General features: G+C 39.4%; 1 protein-coding gene across 1 annotated transcript in view; it reads right to left on the bottom strand.

Moving 5' to 3' along the window:
- DAXX (death domain associated protein) overlaps positions 1-24,954 on the bottom strand; it is a 130,689-nt gene that overhangs the window by 81,440 nt on the left and 24,295 nt on the right. The window contains exon 3 of the mRNA XM_053721902.1: positions 4,458-5,271. Coding sequence (XP_053577877.1) covers positions 4,458-5,271 — 814 coding nt within the window. The remainder of the gene's footprint in view (positions 1-4,457; positions 5,272-24,954) is intronic.

Consider the following 24,954-nt stretch of genomic DNA (forward strand, 5'->3'; position numbering starts at 1 on the left):
CCCCATTGTAGGCATCTTCTATAAACACACAGAAGATCTTGAAAGCAACCCCATCTCAAAAGATGATTGTATTGGCAAGGAAGATCTTAGAATCTTAATAAAATCTAAATCACAATTCAAGTTACAGGAGGGTTTGTTAATTAGAACCTCCAAAACTGGCATCCAGCAGTGGGTAGTACCCACCAAGTTCAGAGGTCTAATGCTTCAACATGCCCATGATGCTCCCACATCTGGTCATCGTGGTGCCAAACTCACGTATGAAATATTACGTGATTATGCTTTTTGGCCACACATGTTGAAAGATGTTCAAACCTACTGTCAAGGGTGTTTAATCTGCCCACAGTTTCAACCCACTGCACCAACGCATAGAGCGCCATTGCAGAAAAGGGGGATGGTAATGCCATGGTCAGATATACAAATTGATTTCATTGGCCCAGTAACAAGATCATCAAGAGGTAACAAATACATGTTAACCGTGACATGCCTGTTCACTAAATGGGTAGAATGCATTAGTGCACCTAACAATAGTGCTGAAACATGTGCAGCGTTGCTCATCAACCATGTATTTTCCAGATTTGGTTTGCCCCAAAGAATCGAATCAGATCGGGGAACCCACTTCACTAGCGAAGTGATGACGAAAATGTGGAAAATACTAGGGGTTAAAAGAAAGCTCCATATTGCTTATAGAGCTGCCTCAAGTGGTGGTGTAGAGCGTTACAACCAGTCCATTGTAAAAAACCTCAAAAAGTTTGTGAGTGAAACAGGTAAAGACTGGGATGTAAAACTACCTCTAGTCTTAATGGCATTAAGAGCAACTCCAAGTAGTGCTACCAAAATGTCACCTTTTGAGCTGATGACTGGTAGAAGAATGGTTCTACCTCAACATCTGCTGTACCGTACATCAGACCAAAATTTGATAAACGCTGCCAATACACATCAATATGTGGAAAACCTAAGGAAACACCTGCAACATGCCTTTGCATTTGCTCAAAGGAATTTAGAAAGAGCCACAACTGCCACTAAAACCTATTATGATCTCAAAACATCCAAAAAGGAATATGAAATAAATGATAAAGTTTATCTTTATAACTTTGGAAGAGATCAGGTTAAGGAGAAGAAATTTCTTCCCTCATGGAAAGGTCCTTTTGTCATTACTGACAAAATATCTCCAGTGGCCTATAAAATAAGAATCCCCAAAAATGAAGGTTTCATAGATAAATGGGTCCATATAAATCAATTGCGGGCATGTCATCCCAGATCCCAACTACAAGTCATAGAGGAAGAATGAAGTGTCATATCCCCAAATGCACTAAAGACGTACTGTAGTTTAAAGATGCCCAACTGATAAACATGAAGGCTCAAAATAACAAACTTTCTACATAAGAGACTGTCTATGAGGTATACGGTTGATCCTCATCAAATACCACTGACTTTAAGCCAATTCAAATACATGTGTCCTACATCTATTTGAAGTTGGAAGGGGGATTTATGTCAGAGTATATGAATATTATGATGAATATTACATATGTATACATATATATGTATACATATATATATATATATATATATATATATATATATATATATATATATATATATATATATGTATATTTTATACACTGTATATGTTAGATGAGACCTCAGGATTAATTGAACATGAGTTTGTTGAACACAGCTTTTAATCCACCGTGGTCCCAACCCCCTACCATATGGGTTAGCTGGGTGAATACACGTTTATCAGGATTGAGAATCAGCATAGCTTTTGAAGAACCACCTCCTGTGGTGTAAAACATACAAACATTTTTTTTCCTACTCATTTGACTATATATGCAGAGTTTTATAACTTCAGAACATTTGGTGATGAGAGAAAAGAATGTGTTCAAGGACCCCTTTGGAATTTGACACGTGTGATAACAACAGTTCTATCTCACTGAATCTCTGACATTTGAAAACGTACTGCAGACCCCATCTTGGGGGAAGGTGACACAAATAAAATTAAATACATTTTGCAAGGGGAACAATGCCAGTTTTCCAGGTATGTTTGGAATGATTCATGATATATATATTGAAATTAAGCACATTGTATTAAATAGATAATTGCTACAGGGGATATTTATATAGGAAATAAATTCAGATATACATAGAAATGATATATATGTTTTGAAAACATAAAAGATCTTACTTAGCCCCTGTGTTTCTAAGAATATAAATAAATACTTATGGACCATAGACATATGAATGCTTGGATCATCTCTAATAATTATTTCTATTTTTATTGCAGACAACCATTGGTCATGAGCATCAATCTATGCACTTAGAAAGAGATGGAATGCCTGCATGAAATGAATTAAATCATATCATATAAACGTGAAATAAATGTTTATAAAGTTTTAAATACATCTCTTAAAATATAGTGAGATGAAGATATGGAAGTTACTTTGATGTGATATGACTATGAGATATAAATTTTCTGTTAGGCTAAATAAAATATAAATTATTTTAATATAATGTTAGATATATGTGATGTTTCATATCAAAATGATCAGAAAATTCATTAAGATATAACTTATCCAAAACAAATATTATGAATAGTTGTCGCAGTAAATTATGATAAAATTAATAACCATTTCATAGAAATACTGATTTAAGTTGTTTCAAATGTTACTATGCCTGTTCATAATGCTGCCACCCGGTGTTGCCACGAGAGAACTACAGCCAGAAAGATTTTTGGCTGTTGGAAATGGGATATCCAGTTATCCAATAGAGGGACAAGGTTTCGAAGGGCCACCCATATTTCACACCAATGATTACAATATATAGTGTATACAGAAGGAAGGAGACACACTGGCTGCAGAGTTTTGTAACTGACTGAAACGGTTTTGCGTGGGACACAGTTAAACTATAAAAACAAAGTGGGCCATATTTCTCCTATTCCATTGCAATTACACTTATTTTATATGAGGTGTGAAATTGGATCTGTTGCGAAAATTGGAAACTGGATTGCTGTTATTTGGTGATGTATATAAAAGTTTTATTATAAGATAAGTCATATGCATAGCCTTTACAGTTAATAGATTTAAAGAGCAGATTATATTTTTAAACTGTGTGCCATTGTCTTAGATAGCTCTTAGCCTGCCTATTTGTATGCAAACATTTAAAATAAGCATTTATTATTACTGTATGTGGCAGAATAGGATAAATTGCAGTTAAATAGCAGAATATATATATTATCCTATTGTTTTATAAACACTGTTTAGAATTGTATTGCTTGGATGTTAAAAGACTTGTATATAAGGCTGGTTTCTTAAGATAAGCGTGTAGGAATTTTGCATAGCATATTTAAATAGTTTTCAAGCGCCTATAATATTATTTAGTTTCCTTTTATTGCAAATATACTTCAATATGTTCATAGATATTAACTAAATAAAAGAATTCAGGTATTTATATTAATTGTATGGTCTAGTAGATGCATGGTTAATTAGGGTTTCTATTTTTTTTGTATTGTGTTTATAACCCTGCCATAAACTGATATATTATTTGGATAGCACTACTAAGATTCTTATAAATATACTGACAGCTTTATAGGTATACCACAATCACATTGTCCCAGCAAAGCTAAACTGATTAGTGTTAGGACCAGTCTATTGTGGGACACCTTGTAAGTGGTGACTGGCTTAGCAGAATATGGCCATATTGTGTGACTAAGATCCCATCTTTATTTAAAATTTAAAAGCATATTTAACAGGCAAAAACTTTTTGCAGCATAAATATATGTTAATACTATTGTGAGATATTGATCCCAATTTTATTTTAACTATTTTAAGAATATTTAGCAGATACAAGTATATATAAATATGCTATAAATATGTGGACTTAAGTGGTTGGATGTGCACCAATACTTTTTGTTGTTTTGTAATTATTTTGGTCACTATGATAGCACTCCCACAATATGTGTGCTAAGATATAAAAAGTTTTTTTTTGGTGTGCTTAACCAAACCCCCTTGTTGTTGCATATACACACACACACACACACTATATATAGATTTTGGACCTCCCTGGGCAGGGAACTAGGTTAAATGGAGGAATCTTGTGCTTTGGATACACGGCTGGTGGTTTATACAATAGGGGTGGATTTTGGACATCGCTAGACAGGGCTTGGACAGTCCAAGGAGGAAAGAAACCAGGATCTAAAAAGAAAGAACCATGGGCTAAGAACCCCATTTAGGACAATCCTGCTAATTGAAGGAAACCTGTAAATGCTGCTGTTTTTACCAGTGTATTATCCTGCCTACATTCTCCATTTTTCCTCCCCACATAATTTTTTCCTAATGAGTTAGAAAGAAGCTTAAGAGAAATCTACAACAACCAAATATAGCTTAGTTTCCTCCCTCTACTAAGTTTAATTACTACCAATTACATTCCATCCAAATATTTTCACTTCTGCCCTGTTTACTCACCAGCTTTATAACTGTCAGTAAGGTGACAGCCAAAGTTGTACACCATATCCAGGTGCCTTCTCTCTTGCAGAAGATTTCCTATTTCCCGGAAAGCGTCTTGTGCCATTCCTTGTATCTTCCTGCGTGGCAGCCCAAGTTCATGTCTGTCACAGGCCCTTTCAATTACACGAAGCACGTCGCCATAATCAGGAAAACCATCCCGGGATTCATTGATGAATTTTTCTAGGCGACGATTGACCTCGGGGTAGCGAGTACCACGGTAAGGAATTCTCTGCTCTATCACTCTGCCAGTCAAACTAGGACAGTCTTTTAATTCACAAAGTTTCTGAAAAATAAGCAAAATCTTGCGCTTGAGTCGAGCCTCTTGAATGTAAGCAGAGTCCTCCTCCTCTAGGTCATCAAGAGTTAACTCTCTTTCCTGAAGCTTCTGGATCTCTCGAGAGTATATACGAAGAAGATTCTCCAGGTAACGTATTTGACGCTTGGACCCTGTTTTTTTCACTGGTTCCTCCTCTTCTTTTTCTTCATTTTCTTCTTTTACTTCTTCTACCTGTTTGACAGATGGCGTAGACTTAGTAGATGGCTTTAGGGTGAGCTTGCGCTTCTGGGAATTGGCCTTGAGTGACGTACAAAGCTCATTGATGTAAACATAGATTTTAGAGCGCTTGCTCTGAACCCGTGTAAGGCAGCGACCCAAAACATTACGGAACTCAACGGAAGAAAGATAAGTTTGGTTGGCATTAGCCAATCGCCCTTTGAGGAAAGGGATAACTTCTGGATGATCTTCTGTAAGGCCAGAGCAGTAATCCACAAACTAAAAACAAAAAAAAAATATATATTAATAAATAATATTAGATACTATGATATAAAAAGGAGAAAGAAATATAATGTGAAAGGTAATGGTTATACAAAGAAAATATGCAAAGATAGAAGGTTGATTAAGGGAGGAAATCCCAAAACGTTGTTGTGTTTTTAAAGATGAGATGAAATAAAGTTAAAGTTTTTTTTACACAACAGGTGCTAATTGAAATCAATTCCCTACTCTCCACTAATATTAATTACGACCATTCCATTATTTTGCTCCACAAACCAATCCCCAAACTCTTTAAGATACACAACAATGCCCTACTGATTATTTTAAACAAGTTATTCCCAGGCACTGGAAATCACCTATAATACCAACTACCCAGGAATGGTATCAGCAAGTTTGGAAAAACTTAATTTTTGTTAAGAACCTACCTGATAAATTAATTTCTTTGATGGTGGAGAGAGTCCACAAGCTAGTTACTGAAGGGATATACATTCCTACCAGGAGGGAGCAAAGTTTCCCAAACCTCAAATGCCTATAAATACACCTCCCACCTCACTCATACCTCAGTTTAATGTATAGCCAAGTTAGTGAGGTGAATAAAGAGTAAAAAGCATAAAAAAGTGGAACAGGATAAATAAGGTGCTTTATACAAAAAAAAATCATAACCCCCAAAAAATAGGTGGGTCTCATGGACTCTCGCCACCATGAAAGAAATACATTTATCAGGTAAGTTCTTACATAAATTATGTTTTCTTTCATATAGGTGGCAAGAGTCCACAAGCTAGTTACTGATGGGATATAATACCCAAGACGTGGAAGTCCACGAGTAACTATAGAGAGAGGGATAAAATACTTACCATATTTATTTCATTGCTAGGGGACTGTGAGTCCCCGCTTGATGATTGACATATGACACTGTTGTGACATTGTCTGTTTTAAACTGAATATACAATTCTCTAATAGAGGTCCAGCCTGAAGAGCTCTGAAAATAGCAGAGAGTTCTAAGATATTGATTGGTAACCTCGCCTCTCTAGGATTCCAAACTCCTTGTGCTGTCAGAGACCCCCAAACAGCTCCCCAACCTGTGAGACTTGCATCGGTTGTGATCACAGTCCAGGAAGGATGAACAAAGCAGGCCCCTTGAACAATAAGGTGATGGTTTAACCACCAAGTCAGAGAGAGTTGAGTGTTGGGATTTAAAGGGATAGGAAAGTCAAAATTAAACTTGCATGATTCAGAAAGAGCTTGTCATTTTAAGAAACTTAAAATTCACTTCTATTTTCAAATGTGCTTCGTTCACTTAGTATCCCTTGTCAAAAAATGAATACGCACATATCATACACTAGTGTGAGCTGCTGCTAATTGGTGCCTGCACACATTTGTCTCTTGTGATTGGATAAATAGATATTTTCAGCTTCCTGTCAGTAGTGCAATGCTGTCCCTTCAGCAATGGACAATGGATAAGAGAATGAAGAAAATTTGATAATAGAATTAAATTGGAAAGTTGTTTAAAATTGTGTGTTCTATCGGAATCATAAAAGAAAATTTTGAGGTTTACTATCCATTTAAGTATATCAGTTGTGATATCCGAGTATAATCCCTGCACCATTGGTGCAACATGCAAAGCTGTAGAGGTCTCATATGAAAATGAGCAAAAGGGATAGCGTCCGATGCTGCAATCATGAGACCTAAAACTTCCATGCACATAGCCACTGAACGGAATGATAGAGACTGAATGTTTAGACAAGCTGAAACCAATCTCAAATGTCTCTTTTCTATTAGGGATAGAGTCATGGACACTGAATCTATCTGGAAACCTAAAAAGGTGACCTTTGTCTAAGGAATCAAGAAACTCTTTGGTAAATTGATCATCCAACCATGTCTTTGAAGAAACAACAGCAGCTGTTTTGTGTGATATTCTGCTAAATGAAAAGATTGAGCTAGTACCAAGATATTGTCCAAATAAGGATTACAGATAGAAGGGCACCGAGAACTTTTGAGAATTTTCTTGGTGCTGTTGCAAGGCCAAAACGAAAGAGCAACAAATTGGCAATGCTTGTTTAGAAAAGAGAATCTCAGAAATCGATAGTGATCTGGATGAATCAAAATGTAAAGGTAAGCGTCCTGCAAGTCTATTGTGGACATGAAGTGACCTGAACAAAAGGCAGAATAGCCCTTATAGTCACCATCTTGAAAGTTGTGACTCTTACAAAATGATTTAAAGTTTTCAGATCCAAAATTGGTCTGAAAGAATTTTCCTTCTTTGGTACAATGACTAGATTTGAATAAAAAAAGCAATATTTGTTCCTGCTGCGGGACTGGGATAATTACCCCTAAAAGTTCTAGCTCTGAAACATATCTCAGAAAGGCTTGAGCTTTTATTGGGTTTTTTGGTACATGGGTAAGAAAGAATGTTCCCAAGGGAGGTCTTATTCTGAATCCTATTCGATACCCCTGAGAAATTATATTCTGAATCCACTGATTTTGGACAGAGTCTTTCCAAACTCTTTGAAATAGCTTTAGTCTGCCCCCTATCAGAAGAAATTGCTTGAGGCCTGCACCTTCATGGAGGTTTAGGGACAGGATTTGGTTTCTTATAAGGCTTGGATTTATTCCAATTCGGAGATGTTCTGAAATTAGAGCCAAAGGCATTAAGGGAAGGAGTGATTGTCTGTTCTCTAATCTGACGAAAGGAATGAAAATGATTATGAGCTTTTACCCTTAGATTCTTGTCTTGGGGCAGAAAAACTCCCTTCCCCCAGTGATAGTGAAAATAATAGAATAAAAAAAAAAAAGATAGCAATCTTGTTTAGATACCATGTCAGCATTCCAAGATTTAAGCCATAAAGCTCTTCTAGAGATTTAATATATAAAAAGGAAGCGTTGAAATAAGCAGTGATATAACAAGTGCTGCATATAGCATGCTAACAAAAAAATTAAAAAAATTAACACACAGGGCGATTTGGGGATGAAGTTTTATCCCCAAACATGTCAAGACATGCCTGTTTTTTTTTCCTTTCTTCAGACATGCTAAGAAATACTAAGATATGTTTCAAACTCAAACAAACCTGTTGTACAGCTATAATATATAAGGAGCACTAAACAACTGACTCAAGACACACACACACACACATATATATATATATATATATATATATATATATATATATATATATATATATATATAAACAATATAGAACAGCTTTACTTAAAAAGTGCCTAATCCATAGCTGAGAGTGTCTGTTAAAAAAGATACATTTTCCAAACTTACCGTTAAGACACCCATCCACATATAGCAGACAGCCAAACCAGTACTGAAACATATCAGCAGAGGTAATGGTAGAGGAGTATATTGTCGATCTATAAAGGGAGGCAAAAGATGAATCCATGCGACCGATTTACATAGAGCCTTATGAAAAGCTTTCCCATAGGCGAAAACATGATATCATCAGGCAATACTCCCTTCACATCTCTCAGACAAACACTAGACTTACAGAGGAACTGGGCTGCAATATGCTTAGAAGCGCCTTTCACTGAAGGACTCAAGCACATCATGCTTCAGCACCTCCTAAGGAGGCAAAGTGTTTAAAACTGAGGTATGAGTGAGGTGGGTGGTGTATTTATAGGCTTTTAAGGTTTGGGAAACTTTGCCCCCTCCTGGTAGGAATGTATATCCCATCAGTAACTAGATTGTGGACTCTCGCCACCTATATGAAAGAAAACTACACTACCAAATGTCAGACCAATAAGATATATATTTTGGGATTGCTGAATTGTTGCATATACAGTTATAAGGATTTCTTTGTTTTATTTTTGCTTTTCCAGTCGATATAGCCAAATTCATTAACATGATATAAAACATAATTTATGTAAGAACTTACCTGATAAATTCATTTATTTCATAGTAGCAAGAGTCCATGAGCTAGGGACGTATGGGATATACATTCCTACCAGGAGGGGGCAAAGTTTCCCAAACCTCAAATACCTATAAATACACCTCCCACCACACACATACCTCAGTTTAATGTATAGCCAAGTAGTGAGGTGTAAAAAGGAATAAAAAAAAGCATACAAAAAGAGGAACTAGAAAAGAAAATAATGTGCTTTTATACAAAAAAATCATAGCCACCAAAAAAAGGGTGGGTCTCATGGACTCTTGCCACTATGAAAGAAATCAATTTATCAGGTAAGTTCTTACATAAATTATGTTTTCTTTCATGTAAGTGGCAAGAGTCCATGAGCTACTGACGTATGAGATATGATACCCAAGATGTGGAAATCCACAGAGTCACTAGAGAGGGAGGGATAAAATAAAAATAGCTATTTCGGCTGAAAAAAATTAAATCCAAACAATAATTATGTTTTCTTAAATATCAAAAAACTCAAATCATAGGCAAAAAGAATCAAATTGAGTCAGCTGCCTGAAGAACTTTTCTACCAAAGACTGCAGCAGATACATCAAAATGATAAAATTTTGTAAATGTATGCAAAGAAGACCAAGTTGTTGCTTTGCAAATCTGATCAACTAAAGCTCCATTCCTGAAAGCCCAAGAAGTGGCAACTGATCTAGTAGAATGAGCTGTAATTCTCTGAGGCGGAGACTGCCCCGCCTCCAAATAAGCCTCGTGAAACAAAAGTTTCAACAAAGATGCCAAAGAAATGGCAGAGGCTTTCTGACCTTTCCTGGAACCAGAGAAAATAGCAAACAGACTAGAAGTCTTTCTGAAATTCTTAGTAGCCTCAACATAGTATTTCAAAGCTCTCACCACATCCAAAGAATGTAAAGATCTCTCAAGAGAATCCTTAGGATTAGGACACAAGGAAGGAACAACAATTTCCCTACTAATGTTGTTAGAATTCACAACCTTAGGCAAAAATGTAAACTAAGTTCGTAAAACCGCTTTATCTTGATGGAATATCAGATAAGGAGACTCACAAGAGAGCCGACAACTCAGAAACTCTTCTAGCAGAAGAGAAGCCAAAAGAAACAACACTTTCCAAGAAAGTAGTTTAATATCCAAAGAATGCATAGGCTCAAAAGGAGGAGCCTGCAAAATCCTTAAAACCAAATTAAGACTCCAAGGAGGAGAAATAGACTTGATATCAGGTTTGATACGAATCAAAGCCTGAACAAAACCGTGAATATCAGGAAGTTTAGCAGTCTTTCTATGAAATAAGACAGAAAGAGCAGAGATTTGTCCTTTCAAAGTATTTGCAGACAAACCCTTACCCAAACCATGCTGAAGAAACTGTAAAATCTGAGGAATTCTAAAAGAATGTCAAGAAAAAGTACGAGAGGAGCACCATGAAAAATAGGTTTTCCAAACCCGATAATAAATCTTCCTCGAAACAGACTTACGAGCCTGTAACAGTGTTAATCACTGAGTCAGAGAAACCTCTATGACTAAGAACTAAGCATTAAATTTCCATACCTTCGAATTTAGAGATTTAAGATCCTGATGGAAAAACGGCCCTTGAGATAGAAAGTATGGCCTTAAAGTGGCCAAGGCTGGCAACTGGACACTTGGACAAGATCCGCATACCAGAATCTATGAGGCCATGCAGGTGCTATCAGAAACACATGAGATTGTTCCATTATGATCTTGGAAATCATCCTTGGAAGAAGAACTAGAGGTGGAAAAATGTAAGCAGGTTGGTAAAACCAGGGAACTGCTAAAGCATCCACCATCTCTGTCTGAGGATCCTTGGATCTGGAAAGATATCTGGGAAGTTTCTTGTTCAAAAGAGAGGCCATCAAATCTATTTCTGGAAGACCCCACATCTGTACAATCTGATGAAACATATCTGGATGGAGAGACCACTCCCCTGGATGCAAAGTCTGACGACTAAGATAATCCGCTTCCCAATTTTCTACACCTGGAATATGAATCGCAGAAATGAGACAAGAGTTGAACTCCGTTCAAGAAAGTATCCAAAATACTTCTTTCATTGCTTAAAAGCTGCGAGTCCCTCCCTGATGATTGACATATGCCACTGTTGTGATATTGTCTGTCTGAAAAGTGCTCTCTTCAATAGAGGCCAAGCCTGATAAGCTTTGAAAATAGCACAGAGTTCTAAAATGTTGATTGGTAACCTCGCCTCTTGAGGTTTCCAAACTCCTTGCGCTGTCAGAGACCCGCAGACAGCTCCCAAACCTGTAAGACTTGCATCTGTTGAGATCACAGTCCAGGAAGGACGAACAAAAGAGGCCCCTTGAACAATCCCACGATGGTCCAACCACCAAGACAGAGAGTTGAATGTTGGGATTTAAGTATATCAGTTATGATATCCGAGTGTAATCCCTGCACCATTGATTCAGCATGCAAAGCTGCAAAAGGTCTCATATGAAAACGAGCAAAGGGGATCGCGTCCGATGCTGCAGTCATAAGACCTAAAACTTCCATGCACATAGCCACTGAAGGGAACGATCAAGACTGAAGGTTTAGACAAGCTGAAACCAATTTAATTTGCCTCTTGTCTGTTAAAGACAGAGTCATGGACACTGAATCAATCTGGAAACATAAAAAAGTGACCTTTCTTTGAGGAATCAAGAAACTCTTGTCAATTGATCCTCCAACCATGCCTTTGAAGAAACCACACTAGTTGTTTTGTGTGAGATTCTACTAAATGAAAAGACTGAGCTAGTACCAAGATATAGTCCAAATAAGGAAACACTGCAATACCCTGCTCTCCGATTACAGGCTGAAGGGCACCGAGAACCTTGGAAAAGATTCTTGGAGCTGTCGCTAGGCCAAATGGAAGAGCAACAAACTGGTAATGCTTGTCTAGAAAAGAGAATCTCATAAACCTATAGTGGTCTGGATGAATTGGAATATGAAGATAAGCATCCTGTAAGTCTATTGTGGACATAAAATGCCCTTGCTGAACAAAAGGCAGAGTAGTCCTTATAGTCACCATCTTGAAAGTTCGGACTCTTACAAAATGATTTAAAAGTTTCAGATCCAGAACTGGTCTGAAACAATTCTCTTTCTTTGGAACAATGAATAGATTTGAATAGAGCCCCAAACCCTGTTCCTGTAGAGGAACTGGAATAATCACCCCTGAAAGCTCTAGATCTGAAACACATCTCAGAAAAGCCTGAGCCTTCACAGGATTTGTTGGAACATGAGAAATAATCTTTCCACGGGAGGTCTTATTCTGAAACCTATTCAATATCCTTGAGACACAATATTCTGAATCCATTGATTTTGAACGGAACCTGACCAAATTTCCTGAAAGAATTTCAGTCTACCCCCCACCAGCTGAACTGGATTGAGGGCCGCACCTTCATGCAGTCTTGGGGGCTGGATTTGGTCTTTTATAAGGCTTGGTTTTATTCCAATTTGAAGATGGTTTCCAATTGGAACCAGAGGCCTTAGGGGAAGGAGTAGACGTGTGTTCCTTATTCTGAGAAAGGAACAAAAACTATTAGGAGCCTTAAATTTACCTTTAGACTTTTTATCTTGAGGTAAAAAAAAAAACTCCCTTCCCCCCAGTAATAGTGGAAATAATAGAATCCAATTGAGAACCAAATAAATTCTTACCCTGGAAAGATATATAGTAATCTAGATTTAGACACCATGTCAGCATTCCAAGATTTAAGCCATAAAGCTCTTCTGGCTAAAATAGCTAAAGACATAGATTTAACATTGATTTTAATGTCAAATATAGCACAAATTAAATGATTAGCATGTTGAAGCAGAAGAATAATGCTGGACAAATCATGATCTTCTACCTGACGGGCTAAACTGTCCAACCAAAAAGTTGAAGCAGCAGCCACATCAGCCATAGAAATGGCAGGTCTAAGAATATAACCAGAATGTAAATAAGCTTTGCTCAGATAAGATTAAATCTTTCTATTTAAAGGATCATTAAAAGAAGTACTATCTTCCAAAGGAATAATAGTACGTTTGGCAAGAGTGGAAATAGCCCCATCAACCTTAGGGACTTTTTCCCAAAACTCTAAAATAGCCACAGGAAAAGAATACGACTTCTTAAACCTAGAAGAAGGATTGAAAGAAGAACCAGGCTTAGACCATTCTTTAGTAATCATATCAGAAACAGCATATGGAACAGGAAAAACCTCAGGTGCAACCTTAGGAGGTTTAAAAACAGTATACAGGCAGTCCCCGGGTTACGTACAAGATAGGGACTTTAGGTTTGTTCTTAAGTTGAATTTGTATGTAAGTTGGAACAGGCACTTTTTTTAGGTGAAACTCTAGCCAAACATTTTTTTTTTGTTTTGGATAGCATAGGATAAAGTTTGTTTTGCTATCTGTGCCCCTGTTCAGAAAATTTCACATCACTTTCTGTCCTTGTGACAATTGGATTTTCAGTATTTTGGATTATCCTGGAAAGAAGGATTGTCGATAAAGCTCTATTTTCTCTGTATGTAAGTACGAGTTGTACTTAAGTCGGATGTCTGTAACCCGAGGACTGCCTGTATATGAGTTTACTGGCTTTGTTATCAAGAGGACTAGACTCTTCAATACCCAAAGTAACCAGAACTTCCTTTAATAAAGAATGAATATAATCAATCTTAAACAGATAGGAAGATTTGTCAATTTCAGAATCTGAATCAGGATCTTCTAAACCAGAAGAATCCTCATCAGCAGAGGATATTTCAGTATACTGTCGGTCAATACAAAGTTCATCAGAATTATGAGAAGTTTTAAAAGACCTTTTATGTTTATTTGAAGGCGGAATAGCAGACATAGCCTTATCTATAGCTGCAGCAATATAATTCTTTATATCTGCAGGAAAATCAGGTACATTAAACATTGAAGGAACAGACGATATATTAGTACTAATAGAAACATGCAAAAGCTTATAATGACAGATGCCACATAATTGGGCTGAAGAATTAACATCAGTTAATTTACAACAGACACTCTTTGGTAGAACTGTGTTCAGGCAACATGGTTTCTACAGCAACATCAGAGGCAGGATCAGATTGAAACATCTTGCAAAATGTAAAAAGAAAAAAAAACAACCTTTAAACAAAATATCCAATATCCTCATATAGCAGTTTCAGGAATGGGAAAAAATGCTTATGCTAAAGTAGGATGCAATAAAATCTTAATAATATGAAGAGAACCAGAAACATTAAAGGAAGAGGGTAAAATACAAAAACTTTTTGGCGCCAAGTATGATGCAAAAAGGAAGGAAAAGATTTTTTGGTGCCAAAGCTAACATCAGGAAATGACGCAACTCACGTCATAACAAGCACTACTTTGCACCAAAACAACATGCGTCCACAAAGACGCAGGAAATGACTAAACTTACGTCACCTTAGACGCAATTTTGCACCAAAAAAAATTTCTGCGCCATAAAAAACTGCATTTTGCGTCCTCGTGAGCCTAGTTTGCCCACAAAAATTTGGAAAAGAAAGTCAAATTGAAAGAACTGGAACCCCAAGTAAGAAAAACAATTAAAAATAATCTTCCCAAACATAAATTCCATACTGAAACTGATAGTATGCAGAAAAGGAAAATATACATAGACCTGACTCTTGGCAAATATAAGCAAAAGTAAACTTATGCTTACCTGATAAATTAATTTCTTCTATGGTACGACGAGTCCACAGACTCATCCTTTACTTGTGGGATATTATCCTCCTGCTAACAGGAAGTGGCAAAGAGCACCACAGCAGAGCTGTCTATATAGCTCCTACCTTAGCTCCACCCCCAGTCATTCGACCGAAGGTACAGGAAGAAAAAGGAGAAACTAAAAGGTGCCGAGGTGACTGAAGTTTAAAATAAAAAAATATAATCTGTCTTAAAAAGACAGGGCGGGCTGTGGATTCGTCGTACCATAGAAGAAATTAATCAGGTAAGCATAAATTTACTTTTCTTCTATAAGGTACGACGAGTCCACGGATTAATCCTTTACTTGTGGGATACAATACCAAAGCTACAGGACACGGATGAACGGGAGGGACAAGACAGATGGCTAAACAGAAGGCACCACTGCTTGAAGAACTTTTCTCCCAAAAATAGCCTCAGAAGAAGCAAAAGTATCAAATTTGGAAAATTTGGAAAAGGTATGAAGCGAAGACCAAGTCGCAGTCTTACAAATCTGTTCAACAGAAGCATCATTTTTAAAAGACCAAGTGGAAGCCACCGCTCTAGTAGAGTGAGCTGTAATTCTTGCAGGAGGCTGCTGTCCAGCAGTCTCGTATGCCAAACGGATGATGCTTTTCAGCCAAAAGGCAAGAGAGGTAGCCGTAGCTTTTTGACCTCTACGTTTTCCAGAATAGACAACAGAGAAGATGTTTGACGGAAATCTTTGGTCGCTTGCAAGTAAAACTTCAAAGCACGAACCACGTCCAAGTTGTGCAACAGACGCTCCTTCTTAGAGGAAGGATTAGGACACAGAGAAGGAACAACAATTTCCTGATTAATATTCTTATTAGTAACAACCTTAGGAAGGAATCCAGGTTTGGTACGCAAAACCACCTTATCAGCATGGAAAACAAGATAAGGCGAGTCGCATTGCTACGCAGATAGTTCAGAAACTCTTTGAGCCGAAGAGATAGCAACTAAAAACAGAACTTTCCAAGATAGAAGCTTAAAGGGACACTGTACCCAAAAATTTTCTTTCGTGATTCAGATTGAGCATGAAATTTTAAGCAACTTTCTAATTTACTCATATTATCAAATTTTCTTCAGTCTCTTGGTATCTTTATTTGAAATGCAAGAATGTAAGTTTAGATGCCGGCCCATTTTTGGTGAACAGCCTGGGTTGTCCTTGCTGATTGGTGGATAAATTCATCCACCAATAAAAAAGTGCTGTCCAGAGTACTGAAACCAAAAAAAGCTTAGATGCCTTCTTTTTCAAATAATGATAGCAAGAGAACGAAGAAAAATTGATAATAGGAGTAAATTAGAAAGTTGCTTAAAATTGCATGCTCTTTATGAATTACAAAAGAAAAATGCATGGAATGCATAGGTTCAAACGGAACCCCTTGAAGAACTTTAAGAACTAAATTCAAACTCCATGGCGGAGTAACAGGTTTAAAAACAGGCTTGATTCTAACTAAAGCCTGACAGAACGACTGAACCTCTGGAAAATCTGCCTGACGCTTGTGCAGTAAAATTGATAAAGCAGATATCTGTCCCTTTAGGAAATTAGCTGATAGCCCCTTCTCCAATCCTTCTTGGAGAAAGGACAAAATCCTAGGAATCCTGATCTTACTCCATGAGTAGCCTTTGGATTCGCACCAATAAAGATATTTACGCCATATCTTATGATAATTTTTCCTAGTGACAGGCTTTCGAGCCTGAATCAAGGTATCTATGACCGACTCAGAGAATCCCTGCTTGGATAAAATCAAGCGTTCAATCTCCAGGCAGTCAGCCGCAGAGAAACTAGATTTGGAACGGACCTTGAATGACAAGGTCCTGTCTCAGTGGCAGAGTCCATGGTGGTAGAGATGACATGTCCACCAGGTCTGCATACCAAGTCCTGCGTGGCCATGCAGGTGCTATCAAAATCACTGAAGCTCTCTCCTGTTTGATTCTGGCAATCAGACACGGAAGGAGAGGAAAAGGTGGAAACACATAAGCCAGGTTGAACGACCAAGGTACTGCTAGAGCATCTATCAGTACTGCTTGGGGATCCCTTGATCTGGAACCGTAACAAGGAAGTTTGGCATTCTAACGAGATGCCATCAGATCCAATTCTGGTGTGCCCCATTGATGAATCAATTGTGCAAACACCTCCGGATGGAGTTCCCACTCCCCCGGATGAAAAGTCTGACGACTTAGAAAATCCGATTCCCAGTTCTCCACTCCTGGGATATAGATGCAAGGGTGAGTCTCTACCCATTGAATATCGCTCTCAGTTCTAGAATATTTATCGGGAAGAGAGCCTCCTCCTGAGTCCACACACCCTGAGCTATCAGGGAATTCCAGACTGCACCCCAGCCCAATAGGCTGGCGTCCGTTGTCACTATGACCCATGCTGGCCTGCGGAAACACATTCCCTGGGACAGATGATCCTGTGACAACCACCAAAGAAGAGAGTCTCTGGTCTCTTGATCCAGATTTATCTGAGGAGATAAATCTGCATAATCCCCATTCCACTGTTTGAGCATGCATAGTTGCAGTGGTCTGAGATGCAATCGAGCAAACGGAACTATGTCCATTGCCATTACCATTAGTCCGATTACCTCCATACACTGAGCCACTGACGGCCGAGGAATGGAATGAAGAGCTCGGCAGGTGGTTAAAATCTTTGATTTCCTGACCTCCGTCAGAAAAATTTTCATGTCCACCGAATCTATCAGAGTTCCCAGGAATGGAACTCTTGTGAGAGGGATAAGTGAACTCTTTTTTACGTTCACCTTCCACCCGTGAGATCTTAGAAAAGCCAACACGATGTCCGTGTGAGATTTGGCTAGTTGGTAAGTTGACGCCTGAATTAAGATATCGTCCAGATAAGGTGCCACTGCTATGCCCCGCGGCCTGAGAAATGAAAAAAGGGACCCTAGCACTTTTGTGAAAATTCTGGGAACTGTGGCCAACCCAAAGGGAAGAGCCACAAACTGGTAATGCTTGTCCAGGAAGGCGAACCTGAGGAAATGGTGATGATCTTTGTGGATAGGGATGTGTAGAAACGCATCCTTTAAGTCCACGGTGGTCATATATTGACCCTCCTGGATCATTGGTAAAATAGTCCGAATGATCTCCATCTTGAAGGATGGGACTCTGAGGAATTTGTTTAGGATCTTGAGATCTAAAATTGGTCTGAAGGTTCCCTCTTTCTTGGGAACCACAAACAGTTCTGTTTTCGGAACTGGGCAGATCACTCCCATGGTATAGAGGTCTTCTACACAGCATAAGAACGCCTCTCTTTTTGTCTGGTTTACAGACAATTGAGAAAGATGGAATCTGCCCCTTGGAGGAGAATCCTTGAAATCTAGAAGATAGCCCTGGGTTACGATTTCTAACGCCCAGGAGTCCTGAACGTCTCTTGCCCAAGCCTGAGCAAAGAGAGAAAGTCTGCCCCCTACTAGATCCGGTCCCGGATCGGGGGCTACCCTTCATGCTGTCTTCGTGGCAGCAGCGGGCTTCTTGGCCTGTTTACCTTTGTTCCAAGTCTGGTTAGGTCTCCAGACCGACTTGGATTGAGCAAAATTCCCCTCTTGTAGAGGTACCATCTTTGAAGTTTCGAAAGGAACGAAAATTATTTTGTTTGGTCCTCATCTTATTTGTCTTATCCTGAGGAAGGGCATGGCCTTTTCCTCCAGTGATGTCTGAAATGATCTCTTTCAGTTCAGGCCCGAATAGGGTCTTACCTTTGAAAGGGATGGCTAAAAGCTTAGATTTCGATGACACATCAGCAGACCAGGACTTAAGCCATAACGCTCTACGCGCTAAAATGGCAAAACCTGAATTCTTTGCCACTAATTTAGCCAGTTGAAAAGCGGCATCTGTAATGAAAGAATTAGCTAGTTTGAGAGCCCTAATTCTATCCAGAATATCATCCAATGGGGTCTCAACCTGAAGAGCCTCCTCTAGAGCCTCGAACCAAAAAGCAGCTGCAATAGTTACAGGAACAATGCACGCTATAGGTTGCAGAAGAAAACCCTGATGAATAAATATTTTCTTTAAGAGACCCTCTAATTTTTTATCCATACGATCTTTGAAAGCACAACTGTCCTCAATAGGTATAGTTGTACGCTTAGCCAGGGTAGAAATAGATCCCTCCACCTTAGGGACCGTCTGCCATGAGTCCCGCATGGCGTCTGATATGGGAAACATTTTCTTAAAAGTAGAAGGGGGAGAAAACGGAATACCTGGTTTATCCCACTCCTTAGTAACAATGTCTGAAATCCTCTTAGGGACCGGAAAAACATCAGTGTAGACAGGAACCTCTAGATATCTGTCCATTTTACACAATTTCTCTGGAACTAAAATAGGGTCACAATCATCCAGAGTCGCTAAAACCTCCCTGAGCAATAAGCGGAGGTGTTCTAGTTTAAATTTAAAAGCCGTCATATCTTTCCTGAATCAGAAATCTGTCCCTCAGACAGCAAATCCCTCACCTCCAACTCAGAACATTGTGAGGGTACATCGTATATGGCTAATAAAGTGTCAGAGGGCTCAGCATTTACTCTCACACCAGACCTACTGCGCTTCCCCTTCAACCCAGGCAGCTTAGATAAAACCTCTGTGAGGGTAGTATTCATAACTGCGGCCATATCTTGCAGGGTGAAAGAATTAGACGCACTAGAAGTACTTGGCGTCACTTGTGCGGGCGTTAATGGTTGTGACACTTGGGGAGAATTAGATGGCATAACCTGATTCCCTTCTGACTGAGAATCATCCTGTGACATACTTTTATTAGCTAAAATATGTTCTTTGCAATTTATTGACCATTCAGTGCATGAGGGACACATTCTAAGTGGGGGTTCCACAATGGCTTCTAAACACATTGAACATTGGCTTTCCTCAATGTCAGACATGTTGAACAGGCTAGTAATGACCACAAACAAGCTTGAAAACACTTTATTTAGTGAAAAAATAACAATCTGAAAAAAAACGGTACTGCGCCTTTAAGAGAAAAAAAGCATACACGTTCTGCAAAACTGCCTTAAAATACACCAATCCTTTCAATTTTTTTGATATACAAATAATGCAGCTGAGATTGCCCCACAAAGAAAGGAACAGTTAACCCTTTACTGTGTAAAACAGGATCGTTAATAGGCCTAAATCCGGACAAAAACACCCCCTGCACCTTGCCACAGCCCTGCTGTAGCGCTTACCTGCCCTCAGGGGTTGGAAAAATGGAGTTAAAGCTTTGATTTGGCCCAACACTTCCACAAGGGCCCACCGGAGTTGGAGCTTGCTGCAATTACAACTGCGCAACTGAGGCGCGAAAATAGGCTCCGCCCATCTCACTCAATGTTTTTACAGCCTAAAGGAACCGCACCCGAGCGTTTCCAAACTAGCCATGTGGGTTCTAAAACCCAAACCAGAAGCCAAGTGTACCCTCAATAAAGTCACAAAAAAACGTTATTGAAATAAACTCTTTCAGTTCCCAAAAATGTTATCAGCACTCCCAGTTCACAAAACGTTTGCCTGCAGTGTCAACCATTTTTTTATTAGCCCCTTATGCAAGCTTAGTAATACCCCTCTATATCTTTTAGGATTACTGCTTACCCTCTCCCTCATGGGGATATTGTCAGCCAATTCTGAAATACCACAGTCTCTCCAGAAAAAAATGACTGAACATACCTCACTGCTTATAGCATGAAAGGGTTCCTCACACTAAAGTTTCTTGTACTCCTCAGCCATTCTGTGGGAACTTCTCTGGATCTTAGTGACAAAGGCTAAGATCATCAGCCTCCAGGCAGAAGTCTTCATCCATCTGCAGCCTGAGAGTAAATAGTACACACCGGTACCATTTAAAATAAAAAACTCTTGCTTGAAGAAATAAAAAACGAATATTTTATCACCTCTTTCACTTTACCCTTCCTAGTACTTAGAGTAGGCAAAGAGAATGAATGGGGGGGTGGAGCTAAGGGAAGAGCTATATAGACAGCTCTGCTGTAGTGCTCTTTGCCACTTCCTGTTAGCAGGAGGATAATATCCCACAAGTAAAGGATGAATCCATGGACTCGTCGTACCTTATAGAAGAAATACATATATTTAAAACTTGATAACATAAAGCGCCAAACATAGCTAAGAGTGTCTTAAAAAAATTATACATACTTACCAGAAGACACCCATCCACAAACGGCCAAACCAGTACTGAAAAATATCAGCAGAGATAATGGTATAGGAGCATAAAGTCGATCTGAAAAGGGAGGCAGTGCATGAATCCCTGCGACCGATTACAGAGAGCCTTTGAAAGGATTTCCCATGGGTGAAACCACTAAATCAACCGGCAGTACTCCCTTCACATCCCTCTGACAAACACTGTACTCTGAGAGGAATTGGGCTTCAAAATGCTTAGAAGCACATTTCACAGAAGAAAATCAAGCACATCTTGCTTTACCACCTCCACAGGAAGGTATAGTTTGTAAAACTGAGGTATGTGTGTGGTGGGAGGTGTATTTATAGGCATTTTGAGGTTTGGGAAACTTTGCCCCCTCCTGGTAGGAATGAATATCTCATACGTCACTAGCTCATGGACTCTTGCCACTTACATGAAAAAAGAAAATTTATGCTTACCTGATAAATTTATTTCTTTTTTGACGGGATGAGTCCACGGATCATCTTAATTACTAATGGGATATTCACCTCCTGGTCAGCAGGAGGAGGCAAAGAGCACAACAGCAGAGCTGTTAAATAGCTCCTCCCTTCCCTCCCGCTCCAGTCATTCGACCGAAGTTAGGAAGAGAAAGGAAAAGCCAAGGTGCAGAGGTGTCTGAAGTTTACAATAACGCACAACCTGTCTAAAAGAACAGGGCGGGCCGTGGACTCATGTAAAAAAAGAAATAAATTTATCATGTAAGCATAAATTTTCTTTTCTTTTTTAAGACACAATGAGTCCACGGATCATCTTAATTACTAATGGGATTCAATACCCAAGCTAGAGTACACAGATGATACGGGAGGGACAAGACAGGTAACCTAAACAGAAGGCACCACTGTTTGAAGAACCTTTCTCCCAAAAGCGGCCTCAGCCGAAATAAAAGTATCAAATTTGAAGAACTTTGAAAAAGTCTGAAGAGAGGACCAAGTTGCAGCCTTGCAAATCTGTTCCACAAAAGCTTCATTCGTGAATGCCCATGAGGAAGCAACAACCCTCGTAAAAATGAGTCGTAACTCTCTCTGGAGGCTGCTGTCCAACAGTCTCATATGCAAAACGTATGATACTCTTCAGACAAAAAGAAAGAGAAGTAGCCGTAGCCTTCTATCCCTTACGTTTTCCCGAGAAAACTTTAAAGCATGGACCACATCCAAATTGTACAGAGTCGTTCCATCTGAGAAGAAGGATTAGAACACAAGGAAGGAACAACAATCTCCTGATTAATGTTCTGATCAGAAAGAACCTTAGGAAGAAATCCTAATTTAGTACGTAAAACTATCTTATCTGAATGGAAAATAAGGTAAGGAGACTCATACTGCAATGTCGAGAGCTCTGACAATCTACGAGCAGAAGAAATAGCAACAAGAAATAAAACTTTCCAAGATAACAACTTAATATCTAAGGAATGCATAGGCTCAAACAGAGCCCCTAGAAGAACTTTGAGAACTAAATTCAGACTCCATGGAGGAGTAACTGGTATGAACACAGGCTTGATCCTGACCAAGGCCTGACAAAATGATTGTACATCTGGAACATCCGCCAGACGTTTGTGAAACAAAATAGATAAGGCAGAGATTTGACCCTTTAGGGAACTAGTCGATAAGCCTTTCACCAAACCTTCTTGGAGAAAAGACAAAATTCTAGGAATCCTAACTCTACTCCATGAGTAGCCTTTGGATTCACACCAATAGAGATATTTATGCCATATCTTATCTTATCTTCCTAGTTACAGGCTTACGAGCCTGAATCATAGTCTCTATGACCGAGTCAGAAAAACCTTGCTTGGATTGAAGTAAGCATTCATCTCCAAGCAGTCAGCTTTCTAGGAAATTAGATTTGGGTGATGGAAGAACCCTTGAACTAGAAGGTCCTTCCTCAACGGAAGTATCCAAGGTGGCAGAGATGACAAGTCCACCATATCAGTAAACCAAATCCTGTGAGAATCAGGCTGGAGAAAACTTCCGGAAGAAAAAAAAGACTGCCTGCTCAGGAAGTCCGCCTCCCAGTTATCCACCCCTGGAATGTGGATCGCCGACAGCCAACAAGAATGGGCCCCGCCCACTGAATTATCTTGGTTACCTCTGTCATCGCTAAGGAACTCCTCGTTCCTCCCTGATGATTGATGTCAGCCACTGAAGTTATGTTGTCCGACTGGAACCTGATAAACTGGGCCAAGACTAACTGAGGCCAGAAGAGCATGGAAGATCGCTCTCAGCTCCAGGATGTTTATAGGAAGAACAGACTGTGACTGAGTCCACACAGCCTGAGCCTTTAGGGAACCCCAGACTGCTCCCCACCCCAGAAGGCTGGCGTCTGTTGACACAATCACCCCAGATGGTCTGCGAAAGCAGGTTCCCTGGGAAAGATGATCCAGAGACAACCACCATTAAAAAAAGAATCCCTTGTCTCCTGCTCCAGTAATATTCGAGGAGACAAATCCGCATAATCTCCGTTCCATTTGCCATAGCATGCTTAACTGCAGAGATCTGAGGCGGAACCAAGCAGACGGGAAGATGTCCATTGCCGCCACCATCAGCCCGATTACCTCCATGCACTGAGCCACTGATGGCCGAGGAGTGGACTGAAGGAATCGACAAGTATCGATAAGCTTTGATTTCCTGACTTCCATCAGAAAAATCTACATTGATAGGGAATCTATTATAGTTCCCAAGAAAGTTACCCTTGTATTTGGGACTAAAGAACTCTCTTCCAAATATACCTTCCAACTGTGAGATCGCAGGAAGGATAACACCAAGTCTGTGTGGAATCTTGCTTGTTCTAAAGATGGTGCCTGGACTAGGATGTCGTCCAGATAGGGCACCACTGCAATGTTCCTTAACCGAAGCACCGCCAACAGTGACCCCAGATCATTTGTGTCTTTTTTTTTAAATTCTGGGAGCTGTGGCAAGACCGAAGAGAAGAGCCACGAACTGGTAATATTTGTCCAGAAAGGAAAAACCTTAGAAACTTGTGATGATTCTTGTGAATGGTGATGTGCAGGTACGCGTCCTTTAAATCCACTGTTGTCATAAACTGACCCTCTTGGATCAGAGGAAGAATGGAACGAATAGTTTCCATCTTGAAGGACGGTACTCTGAAAAAAATCGTTTAGACTCTTGAGATCTAAAATTGGTCTGAAGTTTCCCTCTTCTTTAAGAACCACGAACAGATTGGAGTAAAAACCCCGACCTTGTTCCTGTATTGGAACTGGAAAAATCACGCAGCGTAAGAACGCCTCTCTTTTTGTCTGATCTGCAGATAATCTTGAAAGTAGAGACCTGCCTCTGGGAGGAAAACTACTGAACTCTAGTTTGTATCCCTGGGACACTATTTCTATTGCCCAGGGATACTGAACATCTCTAACCCAAGCCTGAGCAAAGAAGAAAGTCTGCCCCCTACAAGATCCGGTCCCGGATCGGGGGCATGCCCTTCATGCTGTCTTTGATTCGACAGCAGGCTTTTTGGATGGTTTTCCTTTTATTCCAAGATTGATTGGGTCTCCATGCAGGTGAGGTCTGTACCCGATTGGAGGCGGCAGAGGAAGAATTTCCCTTGAAATTTCAAAAGGAAAGAAAATTGCTCTGTCGTCCTTATATGTTTGTTTCTCTTATCTTGAATGAGAAGATGACCCTTACCGTGATATCAGAGATAATCTCCGACCGGCCAGATCCAAACAAGGTCTTCCCCTTGTAAGGAATCATCAAAAGATTATACTAAGATGAGGCATCCGCAGACCAAGACCTTTCCGTAACGCTCTGCGACCATATGGTAAAGCCTGAAATCTCAGCTCCCAGACCAAAACCTGAAGGGGAGCATCTGAAATAAAGGAGTTGGTTAGCTGAATCGCCTTTATCCTATCCTGGAATTCCTCGAGAGGAGTATCTGAACGAATATGATCAGACAACGCATCAACCAGTACGCCGC

This window comes from Bombina bombina, chromosome 7 (genome assembly GCF_027579735.1).
Source record: "Bombina bombina isolate aBomBom1 chromosome 7, aBomBom1.pri, whole genome shotgun sequence".
Lineage (NCBI taxonomy): Eukaryota > Metazoa > Chordata > Amphibia > Anura > Bombinatoridae > Bombina > Bombina bombina.